The sequence below is a fragment of the Lacerta agilis genome, chromosome 5 (genome assembly GCF_009819535.1).
Source record: "Lacerta agilis isolate rLacAgi1 chromosome 5, rLacAgi1.pri, whole genome shotgun sequence".
Lineage (NCBI taxonomy): Eukaryota > Metazoa > Chordata > Lepidosauria > Squamata > Lacertidae > Lacerta > Lacerta agilis.
In genome coordinates this window covers 92464076-92484924 of record NC_046316.1, presented here as the reverse complement: position 1 = coordinate 92484924, position 20849 = coordinate 92464076, and the positions used below count along the sequence as shown (strand labels likewise).

Here is a 20849-nt window from a genome sequence, read left to right as displayed (position 1 = left end):
TGGTTTTGGCGACTTTTGCTAGCCGCTGACAGTGCAAGGATCCTGCAGCAGCCTCTGGGAAGCCCCCACCCCACCTTCTCCCGTTTATGTTGTGGGTCCCTTTCCAAAAGGTGCGTCGGTCACATCAAGACAGGAGGAAGGTGGCAGAGATGCGCCGCTTTGAGGCTCTGCGGCGCTCCTTCCCATTTCTGGCCCGCTTTCGCATGTACACGGTAAGAGAACCCGTTTGCAACGAGGAAATGCTCAGCCTCCGTTCCCTTTCGGCGTTTCTCCTCCCTGCTGCTTTTTACGCGAGCGCGCAGCCTGGCTGGCTTACTAGAGCCACCTCTTTAGCCGTTTGCTCTGTAGGCGCCGTTCCGCCACACCCCGCTTTGGTCTGGGTTGCGAAGGTCCATCTCCGGGAAGCTGAAGGAAGGGTAGTCCTGCTTTACTTTGGGGTAGGAGGTTGGGTAGGGAACTTGCGGCCTTCCAGCAGGCCGCAGGGTCAGTATTCTGGGATGGCAGGAGCTGGAGTTCAGCAACCACAAGGACCCCAAAAGGTGTCCACCCCTGGTCTAGGGATCCTCACGGGAAACCACCTTCTAGTGTCAGAGACTGGTGTAGGGACTGGTGCAAGCAAAACTAACCTGGGTCTGTGCATCCTCACATGTGACTGGCACAGCACATTGCATAAACCCTGCAGCAGTGGCGCACAGCAGAAAGCGTGTCAGAATCTGGACAAAAGTGACCCGGCTTTTAAACCCTTTCTCAACCGTAGACTCACAGGAAAAACTCCTTGCAAGTTTCTTCTCTGCTGAGATCTTCGCTACAACCCTGCAAGGCTGGCCACTGTCCTTAGTGCCACGATGCGGATTTTGGAGCGGTGTGATTCCAATCCAGAGCGTTAGTTCAGCACAAGCCTTTGCATGTCTACTCAGGAGTAACTCCCACTGATTTCAGCTGGGCTTACTTCCAGGAAGGTGTACATAGGATTGCAGCCTCCGGCCCTATAGACACTTACTTGGGAGTAAGTGCGATTGAAATCACTGGGCTTTACTTCTGAGTAGACATATCCTGGACTGCACTCTCTTAGCCACTGCTACCTCACCTGTCACAGACTTGACCTGTCGGAGAGAGGGATGGAGACATTTTCTCGCTATATATCAATGGTGGAGCAGCCAGATGGGTGGCATGATGATGATGATGATGATGATGATGATAATAAAATATCAGCTTTGCATGCAGAAGGTCCCAGGTTCAGTCTCTGGGGTAGGGCTGGGGGACATCCTGTTCTGAGGACCTTAGAGAGACGCTGTGGACAATATCAGTGTGGACAATATCACACTAGATGGACCGATGGTTGGACTCAGGATAAAACAGTTTCATTACTCCAAAACAGTAGCTGCCACATTGCAACTTCGTGTGAGCTGTGCAGTGTATGATAATAATTCTGCAGGGATAAGGAGTCCAGGGGGAGTTTGCGTACTTCGAACAGGGCCAGATGGATTACTATTTTATTATTACCAGTATTACATTTGTATCCCATTTTTATTTCGTTTCACTTTTTTTAAAATAAGAATTTATTGGATTTTAACAACAATAAACATACACAAAATACAAATACAAACACTACAAAAATACAAAACAAAATACACACAAACAAAACACTTATTTATCCATCCTTATCCTTTTTATAATCCTAAATTTGGGACTTCCTCACGTCCTCTCTTCTGCGTTCATTTCTAATCTTCTTTAGTAACTTTGTAACCTTGTAAAATCTTCTTTCTTACACCTAATCTTAATCTTAAATCTTATTCTTATCAAACAAAGCATCAAGTTCCACATCACAACTTCTTATATCCTCTCTTAACTTAACTTTCTAATGCTGTAGCCTATATTCCTTCTGATTCCAATTTCAGATATTAATAAATCACATCTTAACAAATACCTAAATGTTTCATGCACCGTTTTCCCTCTGGTTTCGGAGTTCCGTGGTCAGCCTTTATAATATCCCCTTTAAATAATCATCCTTTACCCCACCCCCTCCTATCCATCGCAACCCCTCCCATTTCGCTTTTTGATTTGTCTATCGCCTTTCCATATACGCAAGGAAGTTTGCAAGCTGGAGAAGCAACAAAGTTCACGCACCGTAAAACCAACTGACTCAATGCAAAGAATTCATAATAAAAACATAACGTGAGAATGAACAACTCGTGTCAAATAAAGTAACGTTCAATAATCCATTAGAACAGCACACAATACAATTAAATATCGCGAGATAATAACTGAACAGAAATCCTTTCTTAACAATTACAAGAAATAATTAGATTCAGGTAGGTAGCCGTGTTGGTCTGACGCAGTCGAAATAAATAAAAGAAAATTAAAAATTGTCATGTAGCACCTTAGAGACCAACTAAGTTTGTTCTGGGAAATAATTACTAAACGATAATCAATAGAAATAACTGCAACACACGATGCATAAAACGCCACAGAACAAAACCATGTGAAAGGATCAAATTGTGAAACAAAGAATTGTAGAGCTGGGACCCCATGGGTCATCTAGTCAAACCCCCTGCAATGCAGGAACAACTCCAAGGAGCTTAAGGTGGCCTGCATACTTCTCCTCTCGTTTTTATCCGCACAACAATCCTGTGAGGTAGGTTAGGCTGAGAGGCAGGGACTGTCTCCAGGTGGCTCAGTGAGCTTCATGGCCGAGGGGGGATTTGAACCCTGGTCTCCAGCCCTGTCCCAGTTGCACCAGGCTGCCTCTCAAATAGTCTCCAAACTTGAATGCTTCTTGTCCAGAAACTGGAACTCTCTCTTTTCCCCCCTCCTCCCCACCCTTCTTGCAAAAGGGATGTCCACTTTCTCCCACTGGACGCAGCCCCATATATTTTTAGCCCGGGCTGCGCCACAGAGAATCTGTATTGTCGCGTTGCAGCTTGAAGTGGCTGCAGCCCAACAATACCAAGGCAGATTCTCCTTCCCCACCCCACACTCTGTCTGGGGAGGCAGGGGAAGAAGGGGGGGTGAGAGAGAGAGAGGCAGGGAGGTTCTTGGGAAAGGCGAGCCAGGAAGGCAGGGAGGGGGGCAGAGAAGCATTGGCATGGCTGCGGGAGGCCCAATGGATTGCAAACACACAGGCTGTTGCTTTCATGGGCAGCCTTCCTTCATATCCTCCTTTTCGCTAGACCACAGGCACCGGGTGGTGCTGTGGTCTAAACCACTGAGTCTAGGGCTTGCCAATCAGAAGGTTGGCGGTTCGAATCCCCGCGACGGGGTGAGCTCCCGTTGCTCGGTCCCTGCTCCTGCCCACCTAGCAGTTCAAAAGCACGTCAAAGTGCAAGTAGATAAATAGGTACCGCTCCGGCGGGAAGGTAAACGGCGTTTCCGTGCGCTGCTCTGGTTCGCCAGAAGCGGCTTAGTCATGCTGGCCACATGACCCGGAAGCTGTACGCCGGCTCCCTCGGCCAATAAAGTGAGATGAGCGCCGCAACCCCAGAGTTGTCTGCGACTGGACCTAACGGTCAGGGGTCCCTTTACCTTTTTGTTGTTCAGTCATGTCCGACTCTTTGTGACCCCATGGACCAGAGCACGCCAGGCACGCCTGTCTTCCACTGCCTCCCGCAATTTGGTCAGACTCATGTTGGTAGCTTCGAGAACACTGTCCAACCATCTCGTCTTCTGTCGTCCTCTTCTCCTTGTGCCCTCCATCTTTCCCAACATCACGGTCTTTTCCAGGGAGTCTTCTCTTCTCATGAGGTAGCCAAAGCCTTGGAGCCTCAGCTCCTTTACCTCCTCAAAACCAGAAGTAGGTTCTCCGGTTAGCAAACTTTACCTCGGTCTATGAACAGAAGCCAAACGGTAGAAGGGCACCAGCGGCGGGAGGCCTCATTAGGGAAAGCGCACCTCGGTTTAAGAACAGCTTTGGTTTAAGAACGGACTTCCGGAACAGATTAGGTTCGTAAACCAAGGCACCACTGTATTATAATTCGTGCAGCTGTCAATCAATTTGTGAGCAAGTCCTTCATAGCCTGCGAGCCTTGAGGCTGTACGATTAAACCAGGGAGTTGGCCAAGCCCATTGAGCGCAGTGGGATTTACCTTTGAGTAAACATGCCCTCCATCCCTCCTGGCATCCATCTCAGCACAGCGACAGAGAATAACCTCTGTATCCTCCTGGTGTGAATGGGTCCTTGGTCTCGGGCTGCAAGGGTCTCTTCACTCCAGCAGAGTGAGTGTGCACAGCTGTGATCGGAAAGCCAAACAAATGCCATTGTTGTTGCTTTCCCCTGAAATCGGGGCCAGATGTTGAACTGGGAGGGCAGTTTACCAGCTATTGAACAGCGAGCCAAGGATGGAGGGAGTTGCTTCATTGCTCCACTTGCAGATCAAGCCCAGATGGCCTTTTAAAAAGCAGAGCGGAGCGGAGATCCCACAACGGAGAATCCTGTAAAAAGGAAATGCTAACCTAGAGAAGGAAAATGCATTTGTTGTACCCATAGCATGCTTCTGGAGCAGGGCAGTCCACATTCATTCAAATGCACTTCCCGGAGTTTTTGTGCAATCACCGACCCCCTTAAAAACCCATTAGAGCAGTCTTTCCCAAACTGGGACCTCTCCAAATGTTTTGGCCCACACCTGTAGTTTCTTATGATTGCTGAGAGGCGTCAGGTGACCCTTAACAAACTACAACCCCCAGGATGCTTTGGGGGAAGCCATGAGTGTTATAAAGTGGGATAATGTAGACTTTTGCCAATAAGGCACACAAAAGAATTTGGTCCAAAAGGAGCTCCCTGCCAACGGAAACAGAGAAGGTCAGGGAGGAGGCAAGCTTTGCCGTCACCTTGAAGAGCTAGTTTTCTGTGTGCAGGTGGATCATTCAAATGCGCACAGCTCAATCCTGCACGTGTCTGCTTGAAAGCAAGTCCTGCTGAATTCAGCGGGGGAGTCAGCGCTCATCCACACTTTGGCAAACCCAGACACACTTGTGAAAACCCGATCTCACCTGCTGAATTGAAGCTTGGTTCAGCAAAATCTCTCTTTGGATTTTCCACGCATCTGATAGGATTGCCTTACTAATTTTTTTTAGTTTTTGGGAAGCTGCCCAGGACGGCAGCAGCCCAGTCTGATTGGTAGGGTATTATTATTATTATTATTATTATTATTATTATTATTATTATTATTATTATTATTATTTCAGTTTTAGGATCTGTTTCTTCGGTCAATGTTTGGCTGTGAAGATGATCAGTGCGTAAAAAAGAAAAGGCCGGTGGATTTTTGCAAGGTAGAGCCATGGAACGATGAGCTTTGTGGTTGTTTAGTCATTTAGTCGTGTCCGCTTCTTCGTGACCCCATGGATCATAGCACGCCAGGCACTCCTGTCTTCCACTGCCTCCCACAGTTTGGTCAGACTCATGTTGGTAGCTTCGAGAACACTGTCCAACCATCTCATCCTCTGTCGTCACCTTCTCCTTGTGCCCTCCATCTTTCCCAACATCAGGGTCTTTTCTAGGGAGTCTTCTCTTCTCATGAGGTGGCCAAAGTACTGGAGCCTCAGCTTCAGGATCTGTCCTTCCAGTGAGCACCCAGGGCTGATTTCTTTGAGAATGGATAGGTTTGATCTTTTTGCAGTCCATGGGACTCTCAAGAGTCTCCTCCAGCACCATAACTCAAAAGCATCAATTCTTCGGCGATCAGCCTTCTTTATGGTCCAGCTCTCACTTCTCACGATAAGCTACTTATAAGGAAACAAGGGATACGCATGGATCCACCAGCTCTGGCTTGTGCAAATGCAGTAAGTGTTGGCAGGGAGAGGTGTGTGCACAGAAACCCCATTGCACAGATCCTCTCTTCCCTCCAACTTTCCGTGTACATCGGGAGGGAACTCTGCAGAGCGATGCTTGGTGTGTTCACTTGGACATCTGTAAAACACATGATCGTTGTTGTTGTTCAGTCGTTCAGTTGTGTCCGACTCTTCGTGACCCCATGGACCAGAGCACGCCAGGCACGCCTATCCTTCACTGCCTCTCGCAGTTTGGCCAAACTCATGTTAGTAGCTTTGAGAACACTGTCCAACCATCTCATTCTCTGTCGTCCCCTTCTCCTTGTGCCCTCCATCTTTCCCAGCATCAGGGTCTTTTCCAGGGAGTCTTCTCTTCTCATGAGGTGGCCAAAGTACTGGAGCCTCAACTTCAGGATCTGTCCTTCACATGATCAGGGGCCTTGATAAAGCAGTTTCAGCATTTGTGAGCTCAGGGAAGCCTCTCAACTTGCCTCCCTATTCCCACCTCTCAAATGCACGCCTTTCTAGTGTCCTGCTGTCACCTTCGGCCAAACAGGTTCCGCTGCCTTTTGCAAAACTTCCCAACACCCATTTACCCGAGTCCAGCTTAACTCTATCCACATGTTGCTTTTCCACGGCAAACTATGCGGAAAATGTCCTGCAGTAAACATTAGCTTGCCGTCAAAATGCATCTACGCCCATTGATTTGTCTCGCTTGTGCCCTGCCTCTCTCCATGCAAGGCGGTTCACGGCGCACATTAAAGCGGATGCATCTGGAACCAAACAACAAACGGTTGAAAACAATTAAACGAGCCTATTGAAAGCAGCGCCAAAATGACTTAGATTCATTTTTAAAACACACACGAAGAACAGCACCCCTAGAAGACCCTCTCGCAGCAGCCAGTTAGCCGCCCAAGGTCTGTTGGAACAAAAAATGACTTTGCTGGCTGGTTGGCGAGAGCAAAGCAGAGAGGGCAAAATGACTCTTGCCCCAGGCTTTCGAGGCTCCGCTTTGGCAGAGGCTGTGGAAGGGAGTTCCACTGTCTAGGAGCAGCCACCGAGAAGGCCCTGTCTTGCGTCCTCACCAAAAGTGTCTGTGAAGCTGGCAGTGTTTCAGGCAAACAAAGCCCGTAGTTCCTGGGTCTTGCCATTAAAACTCAGGAGCCAGGAGGAGATAAGAGTCTAACGATTTTATTACTTTGCAAAGCAATAGGTTCAGCGGGGTCACTTCCACAAAGGCTGAACCCCGTCCCATTGCCCTGGGGGAGGGGGGGGTTACTTATAGGTTTCTTACACAAAGCATTAAAATTTTCTCCAATCCTGCATAGAAACCATTCTCATTACCTCATTCAAGGAAGCAAAACTCATTTAGATACATTTCACTTTAGCGCTTCAAGCATAATTCATCCTGCCTGCATGGCCTTCACATAAATACATTTTGTTGCAGAAGCTGTTGCGCTTTGCATTGTGTGTGTAGCTACTTGTGTTCTTGTGATAAGAGTAAAGACTTTCCCAGCAGTTTCTCAGAGAGCTGTCATTTTTGAGGCCCTTGGGGTCGTCCCCCGTCCCCACCCCATAGCAGGAGTGGGAAATGGGCCTTCTCATAAAATCTCAAAGTCTGGGCAGGCTGCTTTGGGGGCAATACAGGGCTTTTGATACACCTACATTTATTATCAAAGTGTATTATAATATGAGGTAGACTTGTGGGGTTCTGTGGGGAACAATATCGGGTGGGGAAGGGTCTTTCTCAAAGGGCCACCTTCTCGTCCTGAAAACTGGCTATAGCTTCCTCCTTTCAGGATGGGACGGCAACCATTCGCGACTCAGATTAACCATAATTTTATGCTCTGTGACTTCATTTGCTGTTCGGCTGTGAAGATGCCAAGTGCAAAAAAAGAGAGAGAAAAGGCCAGCGGATCCAGGCCTGTGCCTTGTTTCCTTATAAATAGCAACTCATTGATAGCCTCAGTCAGAAAATGGCCAGAAACCAATATTGTAGCATAGCACAATATTTACCATCATTGGTGAAGAGCTTCATAAGAAATATTCATTTTATTTCTTCAGTTATTCGGCAGTACATATTTAGGAGAAGTCTGGTGTCTCGGTTGGCAGAGCGTGAGACTCTTCGTCTCAGGGTCGTGGGTTCGAGATTCCTGCATTGCAGGGGGGGTTGGACTAGACGACCCTCAGGGCCCCTTTCAGCTCTACGATTCTGTGTCCTTTTTCATTGGCAAATTCTAAACGTGTTCTGCGCGGCAGAGCGTATAGTGGTTCCGCAGCAGCCAGGAGCTCCGCACATGCTCAGAGGTGTCATTCTTGCTCAGACGGTGCAAAAAGAAGCCTCAGATTTATTTATTGTGATAGCGTGCAATGTTTTTAATTCCAGGGCGTTACGCAGACACCGTCAGCACAAGTGTGCTGGCACGCACGAGTGTGGCCATTTAGAAATAGTGTGTGTGTGTGTGTGTGTGTGAGATAGACTATATACATATGGAATAGTTGTTGTTTTCCAAGCGGAGAAATCTTTCATTTTAAAACGCCTGCAAACAGTGAAGCTTTAAATGGTGCAGAGGAGAAGTCTGGGCAGGGCAACGGAGCCCACAGGATGTGACATCACCTCTGGGCACCAGCAAGGCATGGCACCGTTGGGTGGAAAAGTGGGCAGGAAGAGAGGGCTGGCTTCGAGCCTCCTCTCCCTGCGACTCTTCGCTGTTACTTTCATCTGAGACGCCACCTGCATTTGCTTCCGACCAGGTTTCTTCACCTTGAACCCAGGTACAAGCCGTCTCTGCGTGCGTGCCAGGGTTTGTGCCAAGAAGTGTGCCCTAGGCTGCTTTAGAAAGCCCAGCTCTTGTGGGCACGGGACGGGGGCACTCCTTGAGCCCTACGTGCAAACACTCTGCGGCGTCCCTTTTCTGGGGTGGTCTCTACTTGCACCCTCAAGATACTAGTCCTTCGTGTTTTTGTCTGTTTTCAAGAAACAAAACCCAGCAGGTTTTCTTATTAATCGATTTGTTCAGGGGTCGGTTTGGTAGCAGCAGCGGGCATCGTCAAACCCCATGGGAAGCTTGGAGGTCTTGGAAGGGGGAGCATGCAGAAATGGTCTACCTCACAGGGTCGCTGTGAGGATGAAATGGGGAGAGGGAGAACCGTGTGTGCTGCCTTGAGCTCCTTGGACGGAAAGACGTGATATAAATTTGACAAATAAAGGTCCTCAAAAACGAGGACTGGCGAATGGGTGGATGGGGGGAGTCCCAAACGTGAGGCACCATGAGTGAAAAGGGCCCTGATCCATGTTGCCGCCCACCTCAGTTGAGAGAGGGCCGTAGGGATCAATAGGATTTGTTCTCCGGGGAGGAAGATTCCAGAGGTGCTGAATCATTCGGTGTCCCCTAAGAATTATTTCCCCCTTCTCCCCATTCTTTGTTTTCAAAAAAGTTGCTAAGGCTCACACTCTAAAAAGACACGGCATTAAAGGAAAGAGCAATGGGGAGGGAAGAGGAATACAAGCAATCTTGGCAGCCGATTGTTAATGTTAGCATGTGTATCTTTGTGTGTGTGTTATGTAAGTGTATTTTTGAGCCAGTGTCTCTAGCGACTAAGAGATCGGGTTATAGATCTGGAATACAGTATATTTATCGCCATGAGCTTGCTAGGTTGTGCCTTAGGCTGAAATTTGAATAAGCCCCACCGGATTCAGTGGGACATTTGTGAATAAGCGTGTATATCTGGGGTAGCGGATGTGGTCCCTACGCCTCCCATCAACTGCAGATAGCAACCCCGTTGACTGGAGACAGCACCACATTGGCTAACCCAGGCCACCCTCCCTCCCTCACACAGCGCCACCAATGGAGATTACAGCATCTTTAATTCTCCGAAGGGCTGTGTGATATGGAAGTCGGAGCAGGGTTTTCTCTGCTGCTCCAGAGGGTGGTACCTGAACCGACATACAGTGGTACCTCTGGTTACGTACTTAATTCATTCCGGAGGTCCGCTCTTAACCTGAAACTGTTCTTAACCTGAAGCACCACTTTAGCTAATGGGACCTCCCGCTGCCACTGCGCCACCAGAGCACGATTTCTGTTCTTATCCAGAAGCAAAGTTCTTAACCTGAAGCGCTATTTCTGGGTTAACAGAGTCTGTAACCTGAAGCGTCTGTAACCCGAGGTACCACTGTATTCAACTTGCAAGACTGGAAATTCTGACTCAGCATTCGGAAGGGCTTCTGACACTAAGCCAATCCATTGTGGAAAGGCCTACTGTGGAAGTTGGTGGACTCATTTACGGGAAGTTGGATGGCCATCTGCCAGGGATTTTTCAGCTGGGATTCTTGCATTGCAGTGGGTTGGACTAGATGACCCTTGAGGGACCCTTCCATCTCTACAGTTCTCCACAGCTCTGACTCTTGTTCCTGTACGTCGTCGTCGTCTTTCCTTCCTCCGTGGCTCCTTCCTCTCCTCCACCTCCGCAATCCTCCCTGCGCCTTGTCCTCCCTGCCTGCCCTTTTCGGCCACCATCGCTTCTCCAGACGGTCTGCGGCCGGAGACCCCCCGAAAACCACAGGCTTCCTCCCAAGCAGCCCCGTTTCCCAGCGAGCGCGGCTCGCCGGTCTCTTCTTCCCCCACCGCGATGCGAAATCCAGACTCCTTTTGGCCGGGATTCCTTCCGGCCCCCGACTCCACTGGCAGACTCCGGGGGACCGTGCAGCAAATGTGGAATCATTCAGAGTGAGAACAGAAGGCCTTTTTCTGTGAGCCACACGTTCCTCCGGGAGGCTGGGAAGCAGGCCAGGAGAACTATTACTGTCCATTAAGCAGGGCCGGGGGCTAATGGGGTTTCGGCTGCCCTCTGGGAAAGGCCAGGCCCAAATGCCCCCTTCCTCTGTCCGACCCATTTGTGGGAGATAGATGAGGAACCTTGACTTTAAGCTGGCTTGTTCCAAGCCTCCTGCAAAGGAGCTTCTGGTCTTATCTGGAGGGCTGGTGCATCCTCCCCCCTCCTCCCCCCCCCATCCCTGGACAAAGCCGCGCTCTGTTTAAATGATTAACTTCTGCACAAAAAAACCAGGGGTGTTTAAAACTTCCAGATCGCCTTCGGATCCCCACGGTGGATGCACCAAGCAGCGCAGGAATATACCTTGTGCTGCGTCCACCAGACTCAGTTTTCAAACTTTCTGGGGCCACCCCGTCCCCCCGCTTGGTCCCGTAAACACACCCAGTGCCCCCTCCCTCGTCTATGAAAAAGCATTGCTCAGAATCGTGGGCTCGCACGCCCCACGAAGGAAGACCATAACACAACAAGGTTCAGTTACAGTAGCAGCTGATGCCCCATTTATCCAAAATCCAGTTAAAACTATTTATAGTTTAATTCATTTGCGATGAACTGGAGGCAGGGATGCCAGCTTTTCAAAGTCTTCTGGTCATTTACACCTCCGGAGCCCTTCTGCCACCTCCTTGCCGCTCAGGGCCCCCCACCCCAGATAATCCCCATTGTGTATTTCCATAGAACAGGCATGTCCAACAGGTAGATCGTGATCTACCGGTAGATCACTGGACGTCTGTGGTAGATCACTGGTAGATCAGTGGTTACCCCCCAAAGAAGCTAAAAAACTTTGGCTGCCCTAAAAAAACCTCAACTTCTTTGCCCTGCACCCTTAAAATGACCTGAACCACCAAAAAAGGGCTTTCCTTCCTTTTTTTTATTGAAAATTGTCATTTATTTATCAGATATACAATGTTTGCCACAGTTATACAACAAATGTTCCAAACGCAAATAAAGATAAAAATAAAAAACTTTTTAAAAGCTCAATGTCACTTTCCTCCTCTCTAAAGAAGCTCAACAACTTTTACGTGAACCCAAAAAAACAGGGCTTTCCTTCCTAAAAAAAGCTCAACAACTTTGACCTGAACCCCCCAAAAGGGGGTAGATCACTGCCAATTTTTAACCCTGTGAGTAGATCACAGTCTCTTGGAAGTTGGCCACCCCTGCCATAGAAGTTCTCTCCTTTAGTCTGTTGACATCGCTGTAGCAGTTCTTGATAATCTTGACGGGCTGTAATTGGCGGATTTAAAGTGTTTTGCTTTTGAGGCCAAAACGGCAGATCTATGATCCTATGATTTCTAAAATGTTTGCGTACGTCCCTTATAGTTTTCACCTACGTACTGAATATGACATTTCTCCTTTTTGCCCTTGATGGTAAAGATTGATGATCCATTCATACTCGCCTGCTCAAAATTCATAATTCTGGCTCTCCAGATTTCCTGGGACTCTACCTGCTCCCCAGCCGAGGAGAAGTTGGGGGGGGGGGGTGACTGTTTCCTAAAACCATGGAAACCCCCCCCCCTCGCCTGCCTGACTTTATTTCCTTCTGTTTCCCTGCAGAAGCTGAGCTGTGGCATGCAAGCAGATGAAGGAACGGACTGGCTGCTGGAACTGTTAACCGAGGTCCAGCTGCAGCAGTACTTCTTGCGCATCCGCGACGACCTCAACGTCACGCGCCTCTCGCACTTTGAATATGTCAAGAACGAGGATCTGGAGAAGATTGGCATGGGGAGGCCTGGTGAGTGAGTCCCCGCCACTGAACGCCGACTCAACAGGCAGCATCACGGGATCGGAAGTGAAAGGGAAGGAGGACGCTTTGGAGCAAATCCCGGTGTCCTTTATATTGTGCGTTGATGACGATTTTTGCTCATGGATACTTTAGCTGAGACTCCTGCATTGCGGGGGGTTGGGCTGGATGACCCTTGGGGGTCCCTTCTAACTCGACAAATCTCTGATTCTGGGAAGGTCTCAGGGTAGTTATATGGAATCCTGCTTTCAGCAGTTTTGAGGCGGACACACTGGTTCTTGCCAATCAGTGCATGTCCCGCAACTTGCTACAGAAATCCTGTAACTTTTTGTACTACAAATGTCTGGTTTTATTTTCTGTCCCACTTTGGTTCCTCTCTAGTGCAAGAGGAGCCCTCCAGATGTTAGATGATCATCCACACACCAGATGTGTGTGGATGATCCGGTATAGGTAAGGTACAGGTAAAAAGGTAAAGGACCCCTGGATGGTTAAATCCAGTCAAAGGCGACTATGGGGTTGCAGCGCGCATCTCACTTTCAGGCTGAGGGAGCCGCCGTTTGTCCACAGACATCTTTCCAGGTCCTGTGGCCGGCAGGACTATACCGCTTCTGGCACAACGGGACACTGTGACAGAAGCCAAAGCACATGGAAATGTCATTTTACGTTCCTGCCGGAGTGGTATCTATTTATCTACTTGTACTGGTGTGCTTTTGAACTGCTAGGTTGGCAGAAGCTGGGACCAAGCCACGGGAGCTCACCCCGTCGCGGGGATTCGAACCGCCGACCTTCCGATCGGCAAGCCCAAGCGGCTCAGAGCACAGCGCTCTAAACCAGCCACAAATTGGTATTGCCATTATTTATTAAATTTGCATGCCACCCTTCACTCAGAAATCACAGGGCAGTTTGCAACATAAAAATACAAAACGGAAACACCGAATACATAATAAAACACAAGCAAAACAAACAAACAAACAGAAAACACCCTCCCACAGACATACAGTGTATTTAAAAGGCCATAGAATGTTAATGCCTGATATCAATAGGCAGGGAGTTCCAAGGTTATAGAACTAGTGAAGTGGAGGTAGAGGATAGGCAGAGCCAGAGGTAAGGACAGGTGGAGCCACCAGTTCCTGTGTTGCACCTATCCGGCTCCGTGCCGAGTTTCACAAAGGCAAAACATAGAAAGCAGGATTGTGTCTAACCGCCCCGATACCATCACGAGTATAAATCATCTTCAAATCTCCAAAGGGCTGTCACACGGAAGAGGGAGCCAAGCGTGTTTTCCGCTGCTCCGTAGGGATTCAAATTGCCAAATGGAGATTCCAACTAAACATAAGGAAGAATTTTCTGACGGTAAGAACCGCTTGACAGGGGAACGGACTCTCCGGGTTGGGCTAGATGACCCTCAGGGGTCCCTTCCAACTCTCCAATTCTATGATTCTATTTTTAAAAAACCGTGTCTGGAAGGCCCTCTGAGTAGCACAGAACTCAGCCATGTGCAGGATTGCACCGCACCGCCCAAGGGCCACATAAATGTGAAGTGCACCATGAATTCTTATTTCTGTGTATTTTTTAAAACAAATGCATGACACCTTATTGCCCCTTTTGGAGTCAAGGTTATGAAAAGAAAAGAAAAATGCCTTTATTTTGAAAGAGGCAGGCCTGAACAATGATCCCAGTCCCCACTAAATAGCCACCTGCAGTTTAGAATGCCTAGCCAGGAATTTGCTGGGCAAACCTTTACGGGACAAAACGTAGGTGACACACAGAGGTATGAAATAAAGCCTTTCAGGTTTTGTGGGTTGGGTGTTATTTTTTTTTTTAAAAAAAGAATCACCAGTAAATGAAAAGCGGTTCTCTTGGGAGCCTGAGTTTCAGTGGGAGGAGAGAGAAGGAATGGGGTGGCTTAGCCCTGTCCCTACCAGGCATTTTCTTGCTCAAAAATGAACCCCCACTAACTCCCCTCTAACAGGGCGCTGGATTTGTGTCTGCAAATCTGGAACCTCAGGGCTGCTTTGAGCAGAAAACTGACCGGCGGGCTAAGAACCTTTTCCCCCACCCCGCCGCCCCGAGTTGATCCACTACTCAAAAGGAGCGTATCCAAACGCTGACTTAGCTGGTGTTCATTTATGAAAAACACGCGGGGGCCATGTTGCAAATGTTTGCTTGTACCATGTGCTTTGAGGGATGAGGGTGGCGCTGTGGTCTAAACCACAGAGCCTAGGGCTTGCCGATCAGAAGGTTGGCGGTTCGAATCCCCGCAACGACGGAGTCAGCTCCCGTTGCTCGGTCCCAGCTCCTGCCCACCTGGCAGTTCGAAAGCACGTCAAAGTGCAAGTAGATAAATAGGTACTGCTCCGGTGGGAAGGTAAACGGCATTTCGCCAGAAGCGGCTCTGTCATGCTGGCCCCATGACCTGGAAGCTGTACGCCGGCTCCCTCGGCCAGTAATGCGAGATGAGCGCCGCAACCCCAGAGTTGTCCGCGACTGGACCTAATGGTCAGGGGTCCCTTTACCTTTACCATGTGCTTTGCACTGTAGTGTCTTGGAGCTAGGTGGATTAGGGGGTGTTTCAGCTACAATATTCGGTAATTCTTTGCAGAATTACCTGCCACAATGAAACATCCAGTCTGGGGATGTGGGGCACATGCATGCAATGGGCATTGGGGTGTCCGTGTGGATACTTCGGGAACTGACTAGTCTCCCCCCCCCCCAACTGGTTGACCCTCGCTTTTTGTTTTCACAGGTCAGAGGCGCCTCTGGGAAGCCGTCAAGAGGAGGAAGGCTGTGTGCAAGCGGAAATCTTGGATGAGCAAAGTAAGGGCAGCTGTACTCAAGAGGGCTAGAAACTTAGTTTTTTAAAAGCAGTCTTTAAAATCCCCGCTGGGTGGTTGTTTCTTAAGGAATGACCAGAGGCACATTGCTAGTCTCCCGTAACCGATTTTTTAAAGAAAGAAAGCTGAAATGCAGTAGTAGAAGGTTGTAACTGTAGCTGCATTTCGAGCTTGAAAGGTCTGTCACTTTTCTAGCTTGGCCGGTGTTATGTTTCAGCCTCCACGCTCTGTTTATTTGCTTATTCGTTCCTTTAAAAGATGCACACCCAGCTGTGCACCGTGGGGTCTCTAAGGTGGCATATTTACAAAATGTGCAACAAAGCAGTGTGGAGTAGTGGTTAGAGCAGCAGGCTAGGGACCTGGGAGTCCAGGGTTCGAATCCCTACTCGGCAATGGTGACTCTGGGCTATCAGCCTAACCTGCCTCACAGGACCAACGAGGGGATTAAAATGAGGAGCGGGAGATAGCCCTTCAGATATTCGAAGATGGCTGCCGCATCGCCTTTGGGACCTGCGGCCAGGGGGTTGGGCTAGATGATGCTTGGGGGTCCCTTCCAGCTCTACTGTTCTGTGATTCTAGGGCTGTCAAACCTTGAGCTCCTCGGAGAAAAAGGTCGGATTTAAATGCAACAAATAAATAACTAATGCAAGAACACAATGCAAGCTAAACTTAAAGCCCCAGTAATCAAAGAAAGAAATCTGCATTAAGAGCAGATTAAAAAACAAACAAAAAAAACACCTGTGCTCGTGGACAGATGCACTGAGGCCGCCATTGGCATGCAGACCTCTGTCCTCGGAAGGTTAATTTCCCAAGGCACTTTGGCTAATCGATTGCAGTTTTCAGGATTAGTTGCAAGCTCAAAATAATTAACCGCCTCCCTGTCTGCTGAACCGTCAGATGGGAGCCAGGCGCTTTTTGTCCCTCTGGCGCCCCCTTCTGGCTGAGGCATCCTTGGGAGCAAATTTTCATCGCCTGGCTGCATTGCTGCTGGTGGACTGACTCTGCCAATTCTGCTGTTATTAACGTCTGTTTGCATAGGGTGCTGCAGTTGGGAGGGGGGGTCCCTGCCGTCCCCCGCGCATGCACACAGACCGACGTGCAAGCAGCAAGCCCGTGGTGGAAGTGATAAATAGCTGCAATTGGCCGCGATGTCTCCGAGCTCAACGGCAGCAAATTGAATTCACAGCAATTATCAGGAGAGCATTGAATTAACCTTCGTGGCTGGCTTGGAGCCAGGCGTTTAACTGCTTGCAGATCATTGCAGAGAGAAGCTCTCCTTTTGCTGGAGACGGTGGGAATCTGAAGGGGCTTGTCCCCTGGGATGCCTTATGAAACCAGGATCAGGCCAGAGACCCTTTGAGGTCCAGTATTCTGCTGCTTATAGTAGCCAGGCAGCTGCTTCCGAGAAGCTCCTGAGCGAGACACAGAGGAATTAACCCTGCCCGGTTCTCCCTCCATGCCCTACAAGTGAGTTTTCAGAGGTACCACTGGGACTGCAGCAAAATGTTGCAGCATGCAGCACTTCTGTTAAAGAGTTCCAGCCACTCCGCTGTCTCAGTTTCCCAGTGTCCTGCGGCCGCCGAACATGCAGCTCCTGGTGACTTAACAGCAGCTGAAGCAACCCCCGCTTAGAGGTTGTCTGTGATTCAGTGGCACATGAATACTTTCCCTTCCCTTCTTTACAGCACCCCAGGCGGGCTGGTTCCCTGATCGAATCCTGGGCACCGTGAGAATCCTTTTGGATGTTTTACGGGGAGATGGGGATCATAAGAGAACCGTCCCTCCCACCCGGAACCCCCTGGCCAATAGGCCTTCTCTCTTGCTCAGAGACCCGTTAGGTACCTCACCAGTCCCTGGGAAGTTGGAGTGTTTGGGAATATGCCGTGACGTCCCTCTGAAGCTCAGACTATGGGATGGATGTGGGGAAAGGGCAGTCTTCTCAGGCCCTCAGCTGCTGCCACCCTCATCCATCTCCCTGTGCGTGTCTATACCTTTCTTATTTACTTATATAAAAAAAACAAAATGTATCTCGAGGTGGTTAATGACCCTTAACGTGTCTTTGTTTAATTTCCTTCGGACGGTTGCATCTTGCCCTTCTTAAAAATGCATCCCAGGGCATCCCAATATAATGACAATTTTTTTAAAAAAAATTGCATTAGAGGAGAAGGAAAACTCTGACCCTAAACCTCCGCTGCCTCGAGGCTATACTCATTTGTGAGAAAGGCTTCGGGAGCAGACCCTAAGGAAAAGACCATTGCCGCTGTGTAGATTTTACAAAACAAATAAATAATCCCCCTCTCCTTCCGCGCAGGTCTTCAGCGGGAAGCGGCCGGACTCTGACTTCCAGCCCCTGGCGCAGTGCGGCCTGGGCAAGCAGTCCACCCCGCCCCCCCTGGAGGAGGGCCAGCAGCAGGCCTTGACATGCCTGATCAGCGAAAAGGACCTGGTGCTCTTCGAGAAGCTGGGCGACGGCTCCTTCGGGGTGGTGCGGCGAGGGGAGTGGTGCACGCCCACCGGCAAGTTGGTAAGGGGGCCACCTTCCCCCCCCCCAGGCTTTCCTCCCTCTGGCTTCCTGCTGCGCTGGCAGTAATGGAGCTGATGGGGGAGTTTAGCCAGTATGTTCCTGTTGGCTAAAAGGTAAAGGACCCCTGGATGGTTAAGTCCAGTCAAAGGCGACTCTGGGGTTGCGGCGCTCATCTTGCTTTCAGGATGAGGGAGCCGGCGTTTGTCCACAAACAGCTTTCCTGGTCATGTGGCCAGCAGGATTAAAACGCTTCTTGGGCTTGTTGATCAGAAGGTTGGCGGCTCGAATCCGCCCAGTGGGGTGAGCTCCCGTTGCTTTGTCCCAGCCAGTGGTGTAGCGAGGGCGGGGCGTAGGGGTGGGGCGCCCAGGTTACAGGGGAGGCTGGGTGACACTTGGGCCGGCCCTGCCCTGCCGGCGGGCCCTGAGCAAGCCGCAGAGCGAGGCAGCCTCGCCACGCAGCCTGCTTGTAAACCTGCTCGGCGGCCTGTGAGCAAACCGCGGAGCGAGGCCGCTCCACCCCGCAGCCCGTCCGTGCCGCTATGGGGCTGTCGCGCGCGATCGGCGGCTCGTGGGCTTGCTGACCGTTCGCGGCGGGCATAAGGCCATGCTGCTTTTCGCGTGCGTCAGCCCCACGAGCTGCCGATCGCTCAGCGGCTTGCAAGGTCACCGCGGGAGCGGCAGCGGCGGCCTGGCGGCGGAGTGAGCATGCACCAAATCTGGCATGCGCACTCTGTCCTGATGTTGCGGTGTGACATCACACCACAACGCCCTGCCCCCAGGGGGTGCCTCCGTTCGCCGCCCCGGGTAGCGAGGCTTCCTCCGCGCCTGGTCCCAGCTCCTGCCAACCTAGCAGTTTGAAAGCACATCAAAGTGCAAGTAGATAAATAGGGAAGGTAAACAGCATTTCCGTGCTCTCTGGCTTCCGTCACAGTGTCCCATTGCACCAGAAAGCAAGATGAGCGCCACAACCCCATAGTCGCCTTTGACTGGACTTAACAGTCCGGGGGTCCTTTACCTTTTTTTACCACTGGGTAAATATTGGGGTTTGATGCACCTGTGGGTTTATCCTGGTCTGGCCAAGAGAATCCAGGCACCAGCGGTCAGCTGAACAGAACGTTTATGTAGGTTTTGCAAGATTGGAGTGGCACTGGGAGAGCCAGTGTGGTGTAGTGGTTAAGAGCGGTGGACTCGTAATCTGGTGAACCGGGTTCGCGTCCCCGCTCTTCCACATGCAGCTGCTGGGTGACCTTGGGCTAGTCACATTTCTCTGAAGTCTCTCAGCCCCACACACCTCACAGGGTGTTTGTTGTGGGGGAGGAAGGGAAAGGAGAATGTGAGCCGCTTTGAGACTCCTTCGGGTAGTGATAAAGCGGGATATCAAATCCAAACTCCTCTTCTTCTTCTTCAAACTCTTGCTTCCTCCCCCAGCTGAACGTGGCTGTCAAATGCCTCAAGACGGACGTGCTGAGCCAACCGGAAGCCCTTGACGACTTCATCCGCGAGGTCAACGCCATGCACTCCTTGGACCACCTGAATCTCATCCGCCTCTACGGCGTGGTGCTCTCCAACCCCATGAAGATGGTGAGGAGAGGCTGAGGACAGGCGCCGCTTCTGGGCTCCTGCCACCGAGGGAAAGTGGTGTTTGGGGCTGGGACTGGTAGTGGATAACGATAATAATTTATTATTTATACCCCGCCCATCTGGCTGGGTTTCCCCAGCCACTCTGGGCGGCTCCCAACCGAATATTAAAAGCACGATAAAACAGTGTTTTTCAACCTTTTTTGGGCAAAGGCACACTTGTTTCATGAAAAAAATCACGAGGCACACCACCATTAGAAAATGTTAAAAAATTTAACTCTGTGCCTATATTGACTATATATAAAGTAATTCTCTTGAATAGGAATCAAATAAACAAATTTTTCCCACGGCACACCAGGCAACATCTCGCGGCACACTAGTGTGCCGCGGAACAGTGGTTGAAAAACACTGCGATAAAACATCGAGCGTTAAAAACTTCCCTAAACAGGGCTGCCTTCAGATGTCTTCTGAAAGTCAGATAGCTGTTTCTTTCCTTGACATCTGAAGGGAGGGCGCCACTACCAAGAAGGCCCTCTGCCTGGTTTCCTGTAACCTCGCTTCTCACAGTGAGGGAACCACCAGAAGGCCCTCGGAGCTGGACCTCAGTGTCTGGGCTGAACGATGGGGGTGGAGACGCTCCTTCAGGTATACTGGGCTGAGGCCCTTTAAAGGCCGGCACCAACACTTTGAATTGTGCTTGGAAACGTACCGGGAGCCATCTTGATTCTCCAGGACAGAAGGGCTGGCTGTTTCTCTTTCACTTACTCTTGCTCATCTCATCAGCCGCCTTCTCTTGAGGTCCAGGGAGTTACCTGGCTCTCTCCTCACCCAGCATGCCCTTGTTCCAGCCTTCTGCAACCTAGGGGGACTCCAAATGTTGCTGGACTACAATTCCCATCAGCCCCAGCCAGCATGGCCGGATGTTGCTGGGGATGATGGGAGTTGTAGTTCAGCAACTTCCAGAGAGCACAAAGGTTTTTTGGGGGGGGAGGGGCTGCCTTAAAAATACCCAAATGCAGCCTTAAGATTTATGAGGGCACCATTAGCAGTTGTCACTGTAATCTTGCAATGTGAATTAAGTCAGGTGCCAACCTTTAATCAATCGATCAAATCGGTTTTTCATTGAACTATGGGGAAAGATGAAACAAAATAGAAAATTCTTTCCAGTAGCACCTTAGAGACCAACTGAGTTTGTTCTTGGTATGAGCTTTCATGTGCATGCACACTTCTTCAGATACACTGAAACAGAAGTCACCAGACCCTTATATATAGTGAGAGGGGTATTACTCAGAAGGGTGGTAGGAATGGGTAATCAGCTGATAGGTGTGGAAAACCTGTTGACGACTCTTAACGGCTGCACTTAGTCTTGCAGGGAAAGGCAAGGGGTGAGATGGCTAAAGATAGCTTTGTCATGTATAATGAGATAAGAATCCAATGTCTTTGTTCAGACCAGGTTTCTCCATGGCTTTAAGTTTGGTGATTAGTTGCAATTCAGCCACTTCTCTTTCCAGTCTATTTCTGAAATAGACTGAGTAATACCCCTCCCCACTCCCTCACTATATTTAAGGATCTGGTGACTTCT

The 20849-nt window shown here is 49.8% G+C and overlaps 1 protein-coding gene across 5 annotated transcripts in view; it reads left to right on the top strand.

Annotated features, from left to right (window-relative positions):
* The window catches only part of TNK2 (tyrosine kinase non receptor 2), a 99853-nt gene that overhangs the window by 42283 nt on the left and 36721 nt on the right, over positions 1 to 20849 (top strand). For 3 of the 5 annotated variants that reach the window (XM_033150902.1, XM_033150903.1, XM_033150904.1), the window contains 4 exons: positions 12145 to 12322; positions 15078 to 15148; positions 17477 to 17689; positions 19118 to 19270. In XM_033150902.1, coding sequence (XP_033006793.1) covers positions 12145 to 12322; positions 15078 to 15148; positions 17477 to 17689; positions 19118 to 19270 — 615 coding nt within the window. Of the gene's footprint in view, positions 1 to 114; positions 213 to 12144; positions 12323 to 15077; positions 15149 to 17476; positions 17690 to 19117; positions 19271 to 20849 lie in introns of those variants that run through there. The other 2 variants (XM_033150901.1, XM_033150900.1) reach the window with 1 other exon arrangement.